This window comes from Tupaia chinensis, unplaced genomic scaffold, assembly GCF_000334495.1.
Source record: "Tupaia chinensis unplaced genomic scaffold, TupChi_1.0 Scaffold000303_1, whole genome shotgun sequence".
NCBI classification, from domain to species: domain Eukaryota; kingdom Metazoa; phylum Chordata; class Mammalia; order Scandentia; family Tupaiidae; genus Tupaia; species Tupaia belangeri.
This window is the reverse complement of record NW_006159793.1, coordinates 721,219-740,527: the sequence shown is the minus strand read 5'-3', so window position 1 is coordinate 740,527 and position 19,309 is coordinate 721,219. Positions and strand designations below refer to the sequence as shown.

The following is a 19,309-nucleotide window of genomic DNA, read 5'->3' as shown; positions in this document are numbered from 1 at the left end:
CATTATAAATTACAGTACTACTTCATATGGCTATTTGCATGGGGCATGTTTAGCCAGGTGTCCGGCACCCAGTAAATGCTCAGTAAACTTCTGCTATTGATATTACCCCATCATCTTCACACCCATTGTCTCAGGTGATCCCCACAGCAATTAAACAAGTCTTCCTTATATAGAGAAGGGAACTTGGAGCTCAAAAAGAAGGAATGACTTACCTAAGATCAGTTACCAAGAGTCAGGGCAAGGGCTAGAGTTGGGACTCCTGACTCCCATTCCAGGGGTCTTTCCATTGAATTCTGGGGTCACCAAAAACAAGGGCTTTAGAGTCCCTTTGGTTGCTGTAGCCTGGGTCGGGGGCTGGTGGGTACATGCATGCCAGGGGCAGAAACAAATCCTGCTCTTTGTGAAAATGGAACCAGTCTGAACACCAGCTGGTACTTACAGGAGTTCTTCAGCTCCCCATTCATCCTGGTTGCAGGGTAGCTGCTATCTGCATCCTCATAGTAGCCATCCACAATTGAGTGGGCAGGACTGCAGCCATCTGTTGGGGGTGGGAGTCAGAAAGAGCTGGACTTTGAGAAATGCAGGAAGGCTCCAGGGGCTAGAGCTGGAGAAGACCTGGAGTTCCCTGAGAGGAAAGAGAGAGTGGGAGCTCCAGGCAGCTTCTGGCCAGTGTGCAGGACCCTGCTCTGTGGCTCATCTGCTCTAGCTCCACACATACACTGTGCTCTTGTCACCAGACACAGCCTGCTGGGCCCTGTCACACCTCCAGCCCTATGTTATGCTATTCTCTGTCCTTCTGATCTTTTTCTTTAGAGGGAGACTTTCGCTATAGGGCATGTGTGCTTACCAGAGAGACAGAGAGATAGAAAGCAAGAAATCACCCTAGGGAGGATGGCCATGCTGCAACCTGCTGTAGCCTGGGTCGGGGGCTGGTGGGTACATGCATGCCAGGGGCAGAAACAAATCCTGCTCTTTGTGAAAATGGAACCAGTCTGAACACCAGCTGGTACTTACAGGAGTTCTTCAGCTCCCCATTCATCCTGGTTGCAGGGTAGCTGCTATCTGCATCCTCATAGTAGCCATCCACAATTGAGTGGGCAGGACTGCAGCCATCTGTTGGGGGTGGGAGTCAGAAAGAGCTGGACTTTGAGAAATGCAGGAAGGCTCCAGGGGCTAGAGCTGGAGAAGACCTGGAGTTCCCTGAGAGGAAAGAGAGAGTGGGAGCTCCAGGCAGCTTCTGGCCAGTGTGCAGGACCCTGCTCTGTGGCTCATCTGCTCTAGCTCCACACATACACTGTGCTCTTGTCACCAGACACAGCCTACTGGGCCCTGTCACACCTCCAGCCCTATGTTATGCTATTCTCTGTCCTTCTGATCTTTTTCTTTAGAGGGAGACTTTCGCTATAGGGCATGTGTGCTTACCAGAGAGACAGAGAGATAGAAAGCAAGAAATCACCCTAGGGAGGATGGCCATGCTGCAACCCCTTCTCCTCCACTCTCCTCTTGAGATTTTGGGCACGCATGCACACATGTCTGGTGTAAGTTTAAGCCACCAGGTCTGGGACTTGAACATCAGTTGACTATGTGGGAGCCCAGTGATGTAATTTCTATATGATCTGCTGGTCCCTGCCCTCCTTATCTTTAACCAGAGATCTCTTATTCATCTGCTAAGACCCAGCTCAAAGACCTTTCCTCTGACCTTCCCAGGCAGGAAGTGTGGGCCAGAGGTTTGGGTATTGACTTCCCTCCCTGCATAGGCATCACTTCATTTTCTTCTTCCTCAGCCCTCCTGCTCACTTTCTAATACATTGCCTTCTGGTTGTCAAAACAATTCTCCTTCTAAACCTCTGGGGCTACAAAGGAACGGACTAGAAGAGATAATAATAATACACGTAATAGTGACCATGCCGGCCACCAGGCTGGATTTCCACAACATAGTGCCATTTGGGGCTGGAGGCAGGACAGTACTGCACAGGGGTGATGGGGCATCTCACACTCTATTCTACATTGGAAACTCCTGGAGATCGCTTACAAATACAGATCCTCAGAGATTCTGATTCACTGGTGTGGGTTGGGCTGAGAAATCTACATTAAAAAAAAAAAGCTAATAGAACTCTAAACATACATAAAACCAGAAAATATACTGATAACTTGAATGAATTAGAACAAATTTATTCAGCATTTATTATTATTATTACATGTGCTAATCAGAAAGAGACAGAGAGGGAGAGGGAGAGAGAAAGGGAGAGAGAGAGGGAGGGAGAGAGAGAGAGAGAGAAAGATAGGGAGGGAAAGTAAGAAAGCACTCCTCATGGGGTGTGGTCATGCTGCCATCCCTTGTCCTCCACTTTTCCCTCCTCCTCCACTTCTCTCTCCTGTCAGGATTTTGTGCACATGTGCACATATGCCTGGCATGTTGTTCCCAAGCTGCTGGGTCTGGGACTTGAGTTGCACAATTGGTCATGATCCAGTTCATGTAGCTACCCGGCCATGATCTGGGCCTACTATTATTATTTTTAAATAAGGCCAGTTGATGCATATAGTACTTAAAGCACCCTTTGAGGTTCACTTGGTTAGGGCATATATTTTGAGCTTGATCAGAGTTGAATTCAAATCCTATCTTTACCATTTACTGAGTGACCTTAAAGAGAATACAGTTTCTTCACATTGTAGATTCTTCCCTTGTGAACAGTTCCTGCCTTGACTTAGTGATATAAACATGTAAACTCAGCACCAAACCTGGCACATAGGATATGCTAGACAAATACCAGCTATCATTATTATTCATAGATGAGGAAACAAGCTACACACAGTTTTCTAGTGACAAGCCTGGAACTGAATTCCGGTCACCAGCTCAGGGGATGGCTACACATGCCCTTCTCCAGGAAGCCTTCCTTCATCTTGGCTACCTCACTCTCACACTTGGCTGTTCGTCAGAGCTGTGCCGTGGACTCCTACCACCTCCTGTCCATCTGTTTCCTGAGGACAGCAGCACTGACATTTCTAGCAACTTTGATACCCAGTTCTATCTCTCTTGTGAAGCTCCGAGCCAACCTTTCCCAGCAGGCATTCTGAGGCCCCAGGTGCTGGCCACACCTCTGTAAAGTGGACCAGGGTTGCCAGGGCTAGAGGTGTAGGTGCAGGGGAGCGGGGGGGAGGTATGATGGGAGAGATGGAAGGGGCATGGGACCAAGTGCCTGGACATCTGGCAAGGCTGGAGGCAGTGTGTGAGAGGAAGGATACTCCCTGGTGGGCTTGGAGTGCTCTCCCTGGACAAAGGCCCAGGCCCTTCCTGAGGCCCTCCCTTTCCTTCTGCCACAGGATCCCAGCTGCTCTGGGGAGATGGCTTCTCTGCTCTGTTTGAGGGGAAGGGAGCTCTTTGGGAAGGTGGAGGAGCCTTATCCAGTAGAGGAGCCTGACCTGGGGTTTGGGACCCAACAGTACTTTGTCCCCTGTCTTTGAATGGATAAAATAAAGTTTCCAGCATTATATCCAAATAGCTGTCGAGACTATGAAGGCTGATCACCAGGTCAAACCTCACCATAAGCAAATGATAAAAACAACCCAAATCAGCTGATGAATGGGTAAATCCAACTGGTATAGCTATACAATGTACTATCACTTGGTCATTCAAAGAATGAAGTTCTGATCCAGGCTAGAACATGGATGAACGTTGAAAACATTATGCTAAGTAAAAGAAGCCAGTCACAAAAGGCCACATGCTATATGGTTCCATTTATATGAAACACCTGGAAGAGGCAAATCCATAGAGATGGAAAGGAGATTGGTGGTTGGCAGGCACTAGGGGTGGGAGAATGGGAAGTGACCGCTTTAATAGGGTGGATTTTATTTTGGGGTGATGGAGAAGTTTGGGAACAAGATAGTGGTCATGGCTGCACAACACTGTAATGTACTAAATGTCACTGGCTGGACAACCTAACCTGGCAGAAATGGTCAGTCTTAAGTATATTTTATCACTGTAAATATATATTCACCCTTCGTAGAAAGCACAAGCAGTTCAAAAGAATGTGACTAGAAAGATATATTCCCTTTACCCAGATTTCCATTTATTTCCCACAGTAAAATCCTGTTAATATTTTCTTGCATATTCTATAAAATTGTTAAAATGAAGGCATATGTGTGAGTGTGAGTGTGTGTGTGTGTGTGTGTGTGTGTGTGTGTGTGTGTATGCCCTGTTTGAAAAACATACAAATGGAATCATGTTATGTGCAACATTCTGTATCTGACTTTTTTTTTTTTTAGGTTGTGAGAGGATGCACAAACTCATCAGAGAGAGACAGAGAGGCAGAGGTAAAAGGAGAGGGAGCTGAGATGGCTACAGAACTCGAGTGGTGAAATATTGCTTTCAGGAACTAAAAATGAAGATATTCTGCGGAGACTTCTTCCTCCAGATTCATTTTTAGTGGGAAAGGCACAAACCCAGGCCCATCCTAAGATGGCTACTGAAACTGAGCTGTGAAATATTGCTTTCAGGGACTAAAGATGAAGATACTCTGCTAAGACTTCTCCCTCCAGATTCATTTCTAGTGAACAGGGCTGCCATCTTTCTGTCTCTCTCTGTCTCTCGGCCTCCGTGTCTTTTTTTTTTTTTTTCATGTTTTTTAAAGGTAAACTATTCTCTGGGTTCAAGCCCCTCCATTATTATAATAATTTATGCCTTTTCCCCTTCCATTTAGGAAAGGCACAAATCCAGACCCATCTTGAGATGGCTATTAAACTTGAGCTGTGAAATATTGCTTTTTTTTTTTATTTTAAGGATTTTGCTATAGGGCGCGTGTGCTCACCAGACAGACAGAGACAGAGAGACAGAAAGCGAGAAATCCCACGCCGCAATCTCTTCTCCTCCATTCTCCTCTCGGGATCTTGGGCATGCATGCACACGGGCCTGGCGTGAGTTTTAAGCCACCGGGTCCAGGACACGAACCACGGTCGACTTCGTGGGAGTCCAGCAACATAGCCATTACACTAACTGCTGGTCCCTGAAATATTGCTTTTTTTGACTTTTAAATTTTTTATTCTTTTCGTTTTAAAATTAAAATATAAAACTTGTTTATTGACTTTTCTTTCTTTCTTTCTCTCTCTCTCTCTCCCTTTCTTTCTTCCTTCCTTCCTTCCTTCTTCTTTCCTCTTCTCTAATTCTTTTTCTTTAACTTCATTCCTTGGCTGCTCAGCCTCCATGCACTGAGTGTCTAGACAGGTCAAAGTGAACAGTATCCAAACCTCTGAATACAATTAGGGTCAGACTATTCCTCAGTTCCCACTGAATCTGACACACAAAGAGTGAAAAATGGAACGGAAGAGAGATTGCAGATCACCTCCTCCTGCACACCTCTGAACGCTCAGATTGAGCTTCAAGATTTAGGAAGACATGCACAATCCATCAGATGACCAGAAATCACTGCAGGGTCACAAGAAATATGAGAAAGCAAGAAAATACTTCTTCTCCAAGGGAAAAGAACAACTCTTCTTTATCCTCATACAGTACAATGGAACTCAAGGAAATGTCAGATAAAGAATTTAGAATATTCATAGTGACAAAGCTAACAGAGATGGAAGAGAAGAGAGACGATGAACTGTAGAAGAGGCAGGAGAAAGGAGCTGATGAGTTCCAGGAGATGAGGAAGTTCTTGCAAGATCTGAAAGAGGAAATATACACCATAAAAAAGAATCAGATGAAACTTTAGAGATGAAGGCTATAATACAGGAAGTCAAAACATCCCTTGAAAGTATTAAAAACAGACTAGGTCATACAGAAAATCGAATCTCAGACGTAGAAGATAGAATCACTGGCCTAGAAAAGTCCACCATGAAGACTGAGGAAACTGTCTCCCCAAAATGAGAATAATATACAAAAAATACTAGACACCATCAAACATCCAAACACCCAGATAATTGGTATCCCAGAAAGCGGAGACTAATAAAGGCATTGATAATCTATTCCATGAAATCCTGGAAGAAAACTTTCCAAACCTAGAGAGGCATCCAAAGATCCAGACCCAAGAAATACAAAGGACCCCAAATAGAATCAACCCAAGAATATCTCCAAGACACATTATAGCAGATTGACCAAAACCACAGACAAAGACAAGATACTAAGACTGGCGAGAGAAAAACATCAAGTTACCTACAAAGAATATCCCATCAGGCTCACAGTGGACTCTCATGGGAAACAATGAGAGTAAGGAAAGAATGGGAAAATATATTCAAAGTGTTAAGGGAAAAACAATATCAACCAAGAATACCGTACCCGGCAAGATTATCCTTCATATGGGAAGAAAAGACAAGGACATTCTCAGATAAACAAAACCTGAAAGAATTTACCAACACCAGACCAGCTCTCCAAGAAGTTCTGAAGGGACTGCTATACAGGAGAACTAAATACAGACACACAGAAATAAGAGTTCAAAAACAACTAAGAAAATGGCCAACTTAATGGTAAGGAACTGACGAGTTCCAGGAGGTGAGGACATTCTTGCAAGATTTGAAAGAGGAAATATACACCATAAAAAAGAATCAGATGGAACTATTAGAGATGAAGGCTATAATACAGGAGGTCAAAACCTCCCTTGAGAGTATTAAAAGTCTGGAGTTGAATATTATATCCCAGAATTTAATCTGGAAGATCAGACCACAACAGAAGATGGAATAAGTATATGAGAATGAACAGGTGAAATAGAATCTTATGACTTTTGACTAAAACATTACTGATTTTTTGTTTTCCGGATTTAAGGATTTTTGTCTTATCTTGAGCTGCTGATAGGTTCGTGTACCTACTATTTGAACAGAATCATAACCTGTTTCCTGGCTTTAAGTTTTAAGCAAAGCGCTTTTAGCATTTCTTTGATTTTGATTTATTAAAGTTAAAACTTCTTTTCTTGAAATTAAAAATATATTAAAAATATTTGTTTAATGACTGCAGTAAGCTATATAGTATTAGCTAGGTGCTACTTTATAGTACATTCATTCTACTCAGAGTTTCATGCCTAAAGTCAGACATGTATTCACAGATATGTATATTATCAGCTGACCTTGCTATTGAAAGTAGGTTATTTAAGATATTTTGTGAATCAATAAAATATGGGGGGAAAAAGAATGAAAAGGAACTGTAGAAACCAGAGATATTGTGGGAGGAGAGTGGAAAATGGTAGAGGGTGAGAAATAGGGGGAAAATATATATGAAACTAGAAATAAAAAATTATCAACAATAACATGTTTGATTAAGCTACTATGCAGTATATTCTGGATGGGAAATCACATTTTGTATGTCGTGACTATACTCTGTGAAAAATTAAATAATTAAAAATTTAAAAAATTAAAAAAAAAATAAAGAAAAGGAGAGGGAGAAAGTACCCTTCCCTTCCCCAGTGGGGCATGGTCTTGAAATTCCTTCTCTGCCATTTTTCATTTTGGGATTTTGAGCATGCTTGGTGTGTTTTTCAAGCTGCTGGGTCTAAGGTTTGAGCCAAATGGTCAGTCATGTGGGATCTGGTTCCTTTAACAACCAGGCCATGGGCTGGCTTTGTATTTATTTTGTTAGTGTTTTACATTTGGCATAGAGCACCTATGCTTGCTGGAGACAGAAAGAGAGAGAGAGAGAGAATATGAATGAACCTCTGGGGGGATGACAATGCCACAATCCCTTCATATTCTTCTCTTGGGATTTTGGACACATATACATGCGTCCTACATGATTTCTAAGCCTCTGTGTCTGGGACTCGGAACTGCATATATCAGCCATGTGGGATCTAGTCCCGTTAACCACCACATCACCTGTCTGGCCCTGTGTTTGACTTTTTAAATGGCTATATGTAGGAATTAACTTCTAATCAGCACAGATCTATTTTTAGGCAGTTGGAGAATATTCCATGGTGCTACTGAATGACAGAGTAGCATCACACAAACATTATTTTATACAAATTCAACTACGCATGCTGAGTCATCCAAACACCACAATACAGTTTCTTGAGAGTAACCATTAAGTCCCCATACCCAAGCAGGTGTTCTCATCTGATCTTTGAAGAAACAGTTGTGTTGTGGTGTTGTGAAAACTGATGAAAAGATTAAGGATTCCCTTTGTGGTCTATTTAAGAGATTTTCAAAAGTAATTTGTACCAGTAAATAATTTTATTGTGGTCACCTATCAGTAATAATATATATATATATATAATATTTATTTATATAAAAATTCTCTCTATATAAAAACTATTTACAAGCATTATGCTATTATTAGGTTATATTGGGTTGTCTGAAATATCATTATGTATTTTTGCATAGAAAAACAGAAAAATATGTCATGACTTTTCCAATGACCCACTAAATACTACAAAACACTCATAGAATTTTTTTATTTTATTATTTTTTTTGAGAGGTTTTTGCTACAGGGTGCATGCGCTCGCCAGAAAGAGAGAGACAGACAGAAATTGAGAAATCATCCCCCAGCAGGGATGGTCACGCTACAATCCCTTCTCCTCCATTCTCCTCTCAGGATCTTAGAGACACACATGCACACGCGCCCAGTGTGAGTTTAAGCCACCAGGTCCAGGACTCGACCTGCGGTTGGCTACATGGGAGTCCAGCGACATAACCATTACGCTAACTGCTGGTGTCCAATACTCGTAGAATTTTTAAAAAGATGTGTTGAGCTAAATGTAAATGAAGCTTCTAATATTTCTGCCTGTATCATCTGATGGGGTGCCCATACTATACTCTGAGACCTCTGGTTTAGACCTCTGGTGCTTCTTGATCTTGCGTGTTGACATTGTAACCTAATCCACCTGAAATATGTGATTCTGCTGAAATACAAACCATCTCACCATCCACCAGAGAGGGGCTCTAGGTTAGTAGCACTTGTAGTGCTTGGGACAGTGTGGTGAGACCACTGTGTACCTAGAGCATCTTCATGAGTGCATCTAGCTCCTTTTGTTTTAAGCATAGAGGAACAGAGATCCAGAGAGGGGAAGGGGGCTATACAAGGCCACACAGAACTGGGAATAGAACCCAGGCCTTGTCCAATTGTGCACCAAGGCTATCACTGAAGAGGCCAGGTGCTCAGGGCAGCTCCTTCTGAGCAAGTGGTGGCAAGGTTGGCCAAGTGCCAGGCTTGGAGCTCCTGCTGCAGCAGGAAGGAAGGAGCTCTGGATTGACCTCTTGGAGGAGAAGCACCTAGCCCCTCAAGGGGATCAGAACTTACTGTGGGAGCTGATGTACTCAGGGGACTTGCCGGGTCCCAGAGGAAGGGCCTCTTCATAGTAGTCCTCGGGTGGAGGCTTGATAGGAAGTGGCGGGGGCAGGTCAGCTGCCTGCAGGGGCACAAAGAAGGCATTGATACCAAAAAGGTTAAGAGTGCAGAGCAGGGGGAAGACGGGGTGAGGGCTGCAGCTCCTAGAAGGCTGGAGGCAATCAAATATGAACCCATAACTTTCATTTTAATTTGCTAGAGAGTGTGTGTGCTCACTAGATAGAGACAGAGAGAGAGAGAGACAGAGAGAGAGAGAAAGAGAGGAAGCACCTCACATGGGGCATGGTCATGCTGCAATACCTTCTCCTTCCTCTCTCTTTCCCATGGGATTTTGAGCATGCACACCCATCTGGCATATTATTCCAGCCACCAAGTTCAGGTCTCAAACTGTCCAGTAGGCCATGTGGGATCCAGTGTCTTAACCACCTCCATAACTTTTTTTTTTTGAGAGTTTTTTTGCTATAGGGCGTATGTGCTCCCCAGACAGAGAGAGACAGAGAGATAGAAAGTGAGAAATCACCCCCTAGGGGGGTGGCCACGCTGCAATCCCTTCTCCTCCATTCTCCTCTTGGGATTTTGGGTACACACGCACATGCGCCCGGTGTGAGTTTAAGCCACCGGGTCCAGGACTCGAACCGCGGTCAACTACAAGGGAGTCCAGCGACATAGCCATTTTGCTAACTGCTGGTCCCATTCATAACTTTTAATACTGTCACAGAGCCAGCAAAACTTCAGAGTGTATCTTCTTGTGCTTATTACCCCGATTTTTAAATAATCAGTGTTCCTCTCAAATGACTAAAAGTTTGTGGACTGCCAAGCCGTAGTAATTATGCTTTTGACTGAGCACATGCAGAATTATCAAAAACTCCTGTGCCTTCTACAATACTCTGTAGCCATACCTACATACATGAGAAGCAGTAAGATAAGTAAGCGGGAGACATAAGAGGGAACTCCAAAATTTTGTGGAATTAAAGAATAAGTTTATTTTGGTGTCTCAAAGTTTTGAAATCCATGAATAGTATTTCCATAGTGCATATTTCTCATGAGCTTTTGAAGAACACTTTTTATTTAGCAAGGCGGTATCTTCCAACAACTAAACTTAGGCTCTGGCGCTACACAACTGTGTTTCTATCACTTACTAGTTGTGGGGCATTGAGCACATGACTTATTGTCTCTGAGCCTCAATTTCCTTATCTATAAAATGGGGTAACAATCTTGTCGACCTGTAGTTGCTATCAGCATGTGAAGGGCATAATAAGTTGTCAGTAAGTGGCCCCCTGATGAGATGGTGATAATGAATTGTGGGACAGGCAATGCTTGTTGTGAACTGAGTTCCTTTGCTACATGGCTCCAAGTTTGGGAAGCCTGGATCTAGTCTAGTTCTTCATTTTGTAGGTGAGAAACTCAGGCTCAGAGAAGAGAAGTGATTTACTCAAGGCCACAAAGCAGAGCAGTGGGGAAGGCAGAGGATACTCAGCTCTTGGTCTGGAGCTCTCCCCATCACCCTGTCTGTGTAAGGTACTGAGAAGTTAGTAGTGATGTCCTTTGGGCCCGAGGGGACAGATGAGTTCACCTTTTGCCCCCAGCTCAGCATGGACATAATGAGCACCTCATGGGGCTCTGAAATGGTCACAGTGCTGCTCTGTTCTTAGCCACCACCCAGGAGAGAGAGCAGAGTCCTGCACAGTCAGGAGGGACCCCAGTATTAGGGGAGAGCTTCCCCCACCCCCTTACTCCCCAAGCCACTACTCATGACTCACGATTCTCAGAGATGGGCTCTTGGCTGGCTCGGGGCTGGCCACCTTGCTGGGCTCCCCATCATCCTCAGGCATGTCCCGAAGGTCCCTCAGGTCACAGTCTGCAGAGGGCCAGGCCATTGGGCAGAGAAAGTCAAGGATAAGCATGACAGTGGGGAGAGGGCTGGGGTGGGACCAGGAGGCCTGCAAGGTCGAGCTCTTCCCTCTCCATGCTCAGCCCTGGGATACTTCATCTGTAAACTGGCCGCAATAAGCCCTGCTTTGTCTGCCTTTGAAGGCAGAGAGGATCATGTTAGATACTCTTTGTTATGGTGCTTGGGACACTTATAAGAGTTATACAATAAAGGAGCAGCATCTTCCCTAAGTCCACCAGTCTCTAGCACTCTCTGACCTGGACTGGAGCTTTCTCCATGTGTCGAGTAGAGCTGCTTCCCTCAGATCAGGGATGGCAAATACCCTGCTCACACTCCAGTTCCCTGGCTCCCTCATGGCAGCCACTGACATTCCACCATGGTTCATTTTCTGCCGAGCTGCTGGACTGCCCTACCCAGTGTCCCAGGTGGCTACTACCAGGGGATGGGAGCAGCAGTGAGGTAATGCTCTGCTCTGCTGAGGCCTCTGTGGCCTGCACTTTCATCCCCACCATTGTTTGTATCTCTGGGATATTTCCGTAGCCTTGCAGATTTTGATTAGACCTTTGGGGCTGGCAGGGCCCAGAGAGGCCAGGGGACTTGACTCAATGATGCAAAGTTAGCCAGGCCCAGCCCAGCCTGGGGACTCTTCTGCACATATGGAGAGAGAGTCACTTACCAAATTCTTCAAAGAGGGACTCTACGAAGCTGGGCCCAGAGTGGAGGTCCGCCGTGTTCACATACAGGTAGGAGACTTCTTTTGCTGACGGAGAAAGAAGACCTGCCAGCAGTAAGGAAGCCTGGGACCAGGGCCTCCCACTCTACCCCAGCCTTCTTGACCTCTACCCCACAGGGGACATAGCACTCAGCTTGTGAAGCATGTTCCCCTCAGTTACTTTACTGATTTTCAAACTTTGCTTTCATTTTTACAGCATTACACTGAGCAACTCTTTCTTCAACAGAAAGGATGCCATAAGCCTAGCAAAACAGTACAAGGGCTGGACTGGGGACAGCCAGGGGCAAAGGCACAGCTGGAAGATCAATGCCCCTTTCATGCTCCCAACAATCCTGGGAGGCAGCAAGTGACATCAGCTGTGTTTTGTCACTGGGAAGTGAGGCTCAGAGTCACCTAGTGGAGCCTTCTCCCTCCCTATTCCTCTGACTCCTAGGACACTGCAGGACATGGGTAAAGCTCTCAGAGTCTACTGAGCATGTGTCATCTCTCCAGCTGACGTGGGGTGCAGAGAAAAGCATGGGGTGGGTGGGGTGGAGAGACTTTGCTTCTGAACAGACAGTGAAGGGCAGAGATGTGGGATTCGGGGGTGGGTCCTGAACAAAGATGTAGGAAGGGGTACTACTCTTAAAGATGCATGTGTGTCTGTATGTGTAGGAGTGTGTGATGTGGTTATGTGTGTGTGGTGAGTGGGGAATGTCAGAGGGCGTGAGTATTCTGTGTGCTATGTGTGTGAGGTAAGTGGGTATGCATGTGCATTGTGTGCCATGTGTGGTGGCTGTTTGCTGGGGGTATGTTGTGTGTGGGCGTGCGAGTGCATGTGTTCTGTGTGTGAGAGTCTACAGAGGCAGGACTGGGATGGAGGAGGGCCTGAGTGGACAAGGCCACTGGGTGAGAGCACACCACACATTGGTCACCATGCTGCAAAGCTGAGACCTTCTCTTGTGCAGGCCCTGGGGAGTTACTGGATGTTCCTGGGGAGGGTGAGAAAGGCTTTGCTATGCCTGGAGGCCTTTGGGCAGGCTGTGGAGGGCTGACCTGGGAGGGGCTGCAGGCTCTGCAGGATGGAGGCTATAGCCATCTTCTTCTCCAGGGTGGTGTCACTGAGGTACTCGTGGTCCAACAGGCTGAGCAGTTCAGTAAGCTCTGGGAGCAGCTGCTCCAACACTGGGAAGAAGGCCGACAAGCACGGTCATTGCTCTGCATCCAGGACTCTGCCTGCCTCTACTTACTAGAGACCAGGACAGCATGGGCCAGAGGTCAGGGCCAATGCAACAGCAGATGCAGGGGTTCTCAGACAGCTGTTCCAGTGCTGGCTACCCCGCTTCCCTTGGGAAGGCTCTGTGCAGTTAACCCTGTGACATTCCTCTGGGCTCCCCCGCTCTGCCTCAGACCCCAGATGGCCTTGCCTGAGGACTGGACCTCTTCCCCTGTTCCTCCCACTGCCCTGCAACTCTAGGCCCAGGCAGCTAGTAGCAGAGGTGCTCAGGTCTCCTTTTGTCCCAGCTTTACAGACCCATGGGTCCTTCCTCCCTATAGCTCCAAGCTCAGTGAAGGTCCCAGGCTAGAGCCCTGGCCATCCCGGACACAGGCAGGAAGGGAGCCTTCCTGTCCCATCAGTTCATACACTTCAATCTCTAGAACCTTCTGTTTCCGGTGCTTTGGCCAGAGCCAAACTAAACATTAACCCTCCCCACCCCATGCCTTAAACTGTCATTGTCATTCTTTTCATGCTACACCAGGTCCTTTGCAAACTTGAGTGTGGATAAGAATTACCCTGGGATCTTATTAAAATGTAGATTCTGATTCATGAGATGGAGGGTGGACCCGAGATTCTGCATTTCTGACAAACTCGTTGCTGGTCCTAGACTACACTGAGTTGCAAGATCTTGAGTATAGAGTCCTTTAAAGACTGAAGCATGCCAAAACTGTGATGTCACTGATGTCTCCGTGTCCTAAAGAACAACTTGGGGCTTGGTTTGCCTCAGAGCCGAAGAGCAGCTTCATCACAGTAGTCGTTCTGTCCTGCTCTGCCACTCACCAAATACTTGGGCACGATAATAAAGGCTAACCAGCGTTGAACAATTAGTATGTCTGTGCTAGGCCCTTTTACGTTGTATTGTCTCATTCAAACCTCATTGCAAGCATTCTACTACCTCCATTATGGGGAGGCTGAAGCCAAGGCTTAGGGAGAGCCTTCTTCGCTTGTCCAGGATCACGTAGCTAGGGGAGCCTTGACTGAATCTGCTTTCCTTGTGGTCCTCTTTAACCACGGAGCTATTGTATATCCCCCTGTGGTTGTACTAAATGTGATCCTACCAGCAAGTTGTGAGGTAGGGTCCAAGATCACTCCTACTTTTTAGACAAAGAGACTAAGACTCAGAGAAGATAAGTAACTTGTATGAAGTTACACAGAAGCAAGGAGGAGAGCCAGGACCTCTAAAACTCCATTGCCTCTCCCTCTAAATGTGTAAGGGGGGCTGGGACATTACACATCAGAGAATGGCCCTGCAGTCAGGTTGTCTGGGTCCAAGGTCAGGCTCCACCATTCATTAGCTATGGGACCTTTGGCACATTTATTTTACCTGTTGGTGACTCAGTTTCCTCCATGCGAAGGGAAACAATCAGAGTGGCTGCGTCATGGGTTTGCTGTGAGGATTAGTTATAGCAGGCATGAAAAGTACCTTGCCTGGCATAATCAGCGCTTGCTGGGAGTCAGTGGTCCTTACTGTCATTGTGGAATTTGTCATCCTAGCCTGCCAGTTCTGGGGTGCTCTGACTCCATCTGTGAGCTGGGAGGCTCTGGAAGGTGTGACTGGGCTCTGAGTCTCTGGGTTCGTACATCCAGCCTGTTCAGTGCGTGGGGGAATGAACAGATGCTCATACTAGCACCTGCTTTTAAATAGAAATCTTACGGCATTGTTGGAGAAATGTGTGCTGCAGCCTCTCTGGGGCAATCCATGAGCTGTCAAACTTGTTGAAAATGAGCTGAAGGCTGAGAACGGACAGTGCCCTCTCATGAGTGCTCTACTGCAGGGCACCGAGGGTGGAGCTTTCTGGGCAGTTTCTCATTTTTAACCCCCACAGCACATCTGTGAGAAGGTCCTATCAACATACCCATTTCCCAGAGATGATGCTGAGACTGAAGGGTGCTAGGGGACAGTTGCAAAGCTTGAAAGAAGTAGAGCCAAGCTGATTCCCAGTCCGAGATTCCTAAAGCTGCTAGTCACACACCTCGGGGATAGAGGGTGCTGCTCACCTTGGAGCCTGGGAGAAAGGTGCCTGTGACCCTGCTGCCTCCAGGGTGACTCTGCTGCCTCCAGGGCCCGAGTCACTGCAGTGTCACAGAAACAAATGGTCTGGATGGGGAGGCTTCTTCTTCAAAGCAGCAAATAATTTTAAAAAGTATTCTTTCATGAACAAGTGAGATTGCAAGGGAGGTGGTGAGAGAGAGAGAAAGAGAGAGAGAGAGAGAGAATCTCCAACAGCGTCTTGATACCATGATCCAACCCAAACCTCATCCAGCCTGGATTACGGGCATGTGCATGCCTGATGTACTCAGGGAGGTCTCTGGACGAGAACCTGAAACCCTCCCATGTGGGTTGGCTTCACAGAGCAATGTGTTTTCCTGCTGTGCCACTGTCCAGCCCCATTTAAAATCATCTTAGCCAAACTACCTATTGGGTTGTTGGAAAAGTCATGCTTTTTTTTTCTTTCTGTTTTTCTATGCAAAACTGGGTCATGACTTTTCTGACAACCCAATATTTTGAAAGGAAGTCTTTTCAAACGGAACCACAAACCTCTCTGGCATCCTCACAGACATCCCAAATGTCAGTTAACTCAATTTCAAAACATTTACCGAGCACTAATTATGTGTCAGGCTGGCCCCTTGGGGGATTAGGAAAAAACAAGTAAGATATTATCCCACTGGATGTTCTCTCCCTCCCTCTCTCTCTTAGGCTCTCTCGTTTTCTCATATACACACACATGCATGCTTTCATGTAATTGCTCCCAAGGGAGGTTGTGATAAGCGCAATACGGCACTGCTGGCAGCGTGACAGTGCCTGGGACCTGCAGCCACGACTCTTGTTCGGACACCCTGACACTGCTCTGCTCCCACACAAAACAGCAGGGACGGGGCGTGTACTAGGGGTTCATCTCTGTACCAGGAGCTCTCAGGGTCCTTTTATAATTTTACCAACTACTGAGCGCCTGAAAGAACTTTTGTTTTCTGTGGATTGTGTTTATCAAACTTTACTGTATTAACAAAACTGAGAAATTCTTAAAACGTAAGAACACACAGAAATATATCCACCAGCCTTCAGAGCTACCACACCATCACATGCTGCCCCTAGAGAACTCCACTGTAGCCTCGTGGAGGATGAGAGTGAGAAGGCATATAGCATTTAGCACTACATAAAAGTAGTTTTTTTTTTTTTTCATTTTTTTTTTTAGAGGTTTTCGCTATAGGGCACGTGCGCTCGCCAGACAGACAGAGAGAGACATAGAGACAGAAAGCGAGAAATCACCCCCCAGGGGGGATGGTCACGCCGCAATCCCTTCTTCTCCATTCTCCTCTTGGGATCTTGGGCACGCACGCACATGCGCCCGGCGTGAGTTTTAAGCCACTGGGTCCGGGACGCGAACCACGGTCGACTACGTGGGAGTCCAGCGACATAGCCATTACGCTAACTGCTGGTTCCCAACATAAAAGTAGTTTTGATCTAATAGACCCCTTGGTGTCCCCCATCTCCAATCACACCTCGAGAACTGTTGCCCTGCACTGAGTGACTGCAGATTTACTAAGCTTTTTGGGTTGCATAAGTCTGTTTCTTTTCTTACTCTTTACCTCCCACTCATGTCTCTTTAATTCTCCGTTCTTTTCTCTTCTCTCCTCCCTCCTTTTCTCTCTCCTTTCCTTTGTTTCTTTCTTCCCTTTGCCTCTCTCCTACTTTTTGCTGTGAGGTTCCCATTGATTTCTTCTTCAGCTTTCAGCAAATGCCTACGTAGAGCAGCATTGGAGCTTCTCAGTGCTATACTGCTTCTAATCTAAGGATTGTTGCAGTTGTATTTAAAGTAAGAACAATTAGGTTCTGAGTGGGTTCTCTGCATCTGAAAACATGAGCTTTATTACCTAAGCTTTGTAATACCATTTTCTGTTTCCCTCCTGGTCTTTGATGTAATTTTTAACATGGGACCTTGACTTCTAAGTGCTTTCCGCTTCACTGAGACATTGATCACCAAGGTCCAAATAGACCCAAGGGGGGAAGGAAGGGACTAGTGGCTCTGGGAGAAGCAGATGGGGAGTGAAAGGCTGCCAGTCCTGGTGATGATTTTCAAGGAACTGGCTGGCAGCAGGGGGCAGAGGGAATGGGGCAGAGCTAAGTTTGCACTGCAAGTACAAGGTCATTCCCTAGAGTTGAGCAGTCAATACATTATTTCATTTAACCTCCATTGTCCTACAAAGGAGGAAATGGAGGCTGAGAGAAGTGACGAAGTTACTTAGCCAGGTAACAAGGACAGGCCTTGACTCAGGACTGTCTGACTATAAAGCATTTGAATCCCTTTGCCTGAATCCTTCATAGGAAGTCTTAAGCACAGTGTAGTGAAGGTCAGGAGGCCAGGCTTGGGTAGGGGAGGTAGGCTTTTTCTCAAAGTCTTCCAGCTGAGGGCTCTAAGCCATGACTTCATCCAGGCCCCTGACCTGGAAACCCCTTCCCCTGTGGGTGGGAGACCCTTAGAGTGGGGCTAAAATTCCTACTCATTGGCCTTCTCCCTACTGGGTCTCTTTGAACTTCAGAGCCCAAAGCAAATACCTGACTTAACAGCAGGATCTCACCCTAGAGAGAACTGTATATAACATCATGGATACAGGAAACCTTTCAGCCAGCACTGAGCTCTTCCAGAATAATATAGAGGTCACTGGAGAAGCTAGCTTTCAAGCACAGTGAGTATAGAAGTATTTTCAATGACAGCTTCATCTCCCCACCCCCCCAATTTTGCTATAGGGCACATGTGGTCACAGGAGAGAGACAGCACAAAAGAGAAAAATTGAGAAGTCACTGCCCAGGGGAGATGGCTACATTGCAACCCCTTCTCTGTTCTTCTCTTGGGATTTTGAGCATACACATACATATACACCTAGTGTGTTTTTCAAATCACCAGGTCCGGGACTTGAACGAGGTAGTCAGCCATGTAGGGTCCAGCCACCCTAACCTCTGTGCCACCTGCTGGTTCCAATAGTTTCATCTTTAATGCTAGAGAACTCAAACCACAGGGGTTTAAACCATCAGAGAATTTAATTTGGAGAGAAATCATATGGGTATAATGCATATGACAAATGATTCTGCCAGGGTTCATATGTATCATTGGGAAAGCAGCCTTAAATTTTAGGAAGAAGGACTGGCTCTGTGGTCTGGTGGCTAAGGTATCTGGATCCCACATGACCAACTGTAATTCAAGTCCCAGATCCAGTAGCTTGAGAAACACATTGGGCACATGTGCCAGTATGCCCAAAATCCTGAAAGGAAGGAGAGATGGAGGACAAGGGACTGTGGCATGACCATGTCCCATGGGGGTTGCTTTCTGCTTTTGCTCTCTGACTTTCTCTGGTGAGTTTACGTGTTCTCTAGCCAAAAAATGTAGGTTGCTGGATCCCCTATCCAGGTAGTGACTGAGTAGGCCTGTACTGGGATCCAGGAATCTATATCTTAACAAATATTTCAGGTGATTCTGATGCAGATAGGCCAAGGGTTAAACTTTGGATATCATCAAAAACCACATTCTTCAGAAGACATCTATATACATAAGGTATACAGTCAAACCTCTTACATTCCTTAGCACATAATCATTAAACACCCCCTTCTGAAATAATGTAGTGTTCCTGTGGGAGTAAGAGCTCCTGCATGAGATTATAAATGGCTGGGGAGCCTAAGAGCACAGGGGTCAGGGCTGTGGAGTATGACCTGTGTGTATTGGAATTCTTGTGCTACCCTCGGAGCTGTTCATCTATGGGCTCATTAGAGAACTCTGAACCCTGGTGTGTCAAATGTAGAATGAGAATAATAGGATCCTAGCCTCAGAGGCTGGGAGGATTAGGTAAGTCATTTGTGAAGCACTTAGCATGGAAATTTCTTAACTTGGCTAAGTTTCCAATTCTTCAGCTGCAAACAGAGGGGATAATAACAGTGGCTGCTCTACAAGGTCATGATGAAGTGAAGTGATGTGTATGGTCCCAGTGCACTGGACAGCTGCTCTTCATTCATATGTGACTTCCCATTGGTGGTTTAATGTGGTGGTAGGCACAAGGGAAGGGGAGTAGGGGCAAGAGGACATTGTGGGACTCTGGCAACTCACCACATGGACTAGGCATGGCGCTGTCTGGTCCTGACACTGAACTTGGGATGGTTGTGGTAGATGGAGGTGGTGA

At 46.0% G+C, this 19,309-nt stretch overlaps 1 protein-coding gene across 1 annotated transcript in view; it reads right to left on the bottom strand.

The window, feature by feature from the left end:
• AFAP1L1 (actin filament associated protein 1 like 1) overlaps positions 1-19,309 on the bottom strand; it is a 78,855-nt gene that overhangs the window by 33,762 nt on the left and 25,784 nt on the right. Inside the window, exons 2-6 of the mRNA XM_006150868.3 lie at positions 12,919-13,047; positions 11,827-11,910; positions 11,020-11,117; positions 9,212-9,320; positions 1,015-1,113 (exon numbers count right to left, since the gene is read on the bottom strand). Of these exons, the coding sequence (XP_006150930.1) occupies positions 1,015-1,113; positions 9,212-9,320; positions 11,020-11,117; positions 11,827-11,910; positions 12,919-13,047 (519 nt within the window). The remainder of the gene's footprint in view (positions 1-1,014; positions 1,114-9,211; positions 9,321-11,019; positions 11,118-11,826; positions 11,911-12,918; positions 13,048-19,309) is intronic.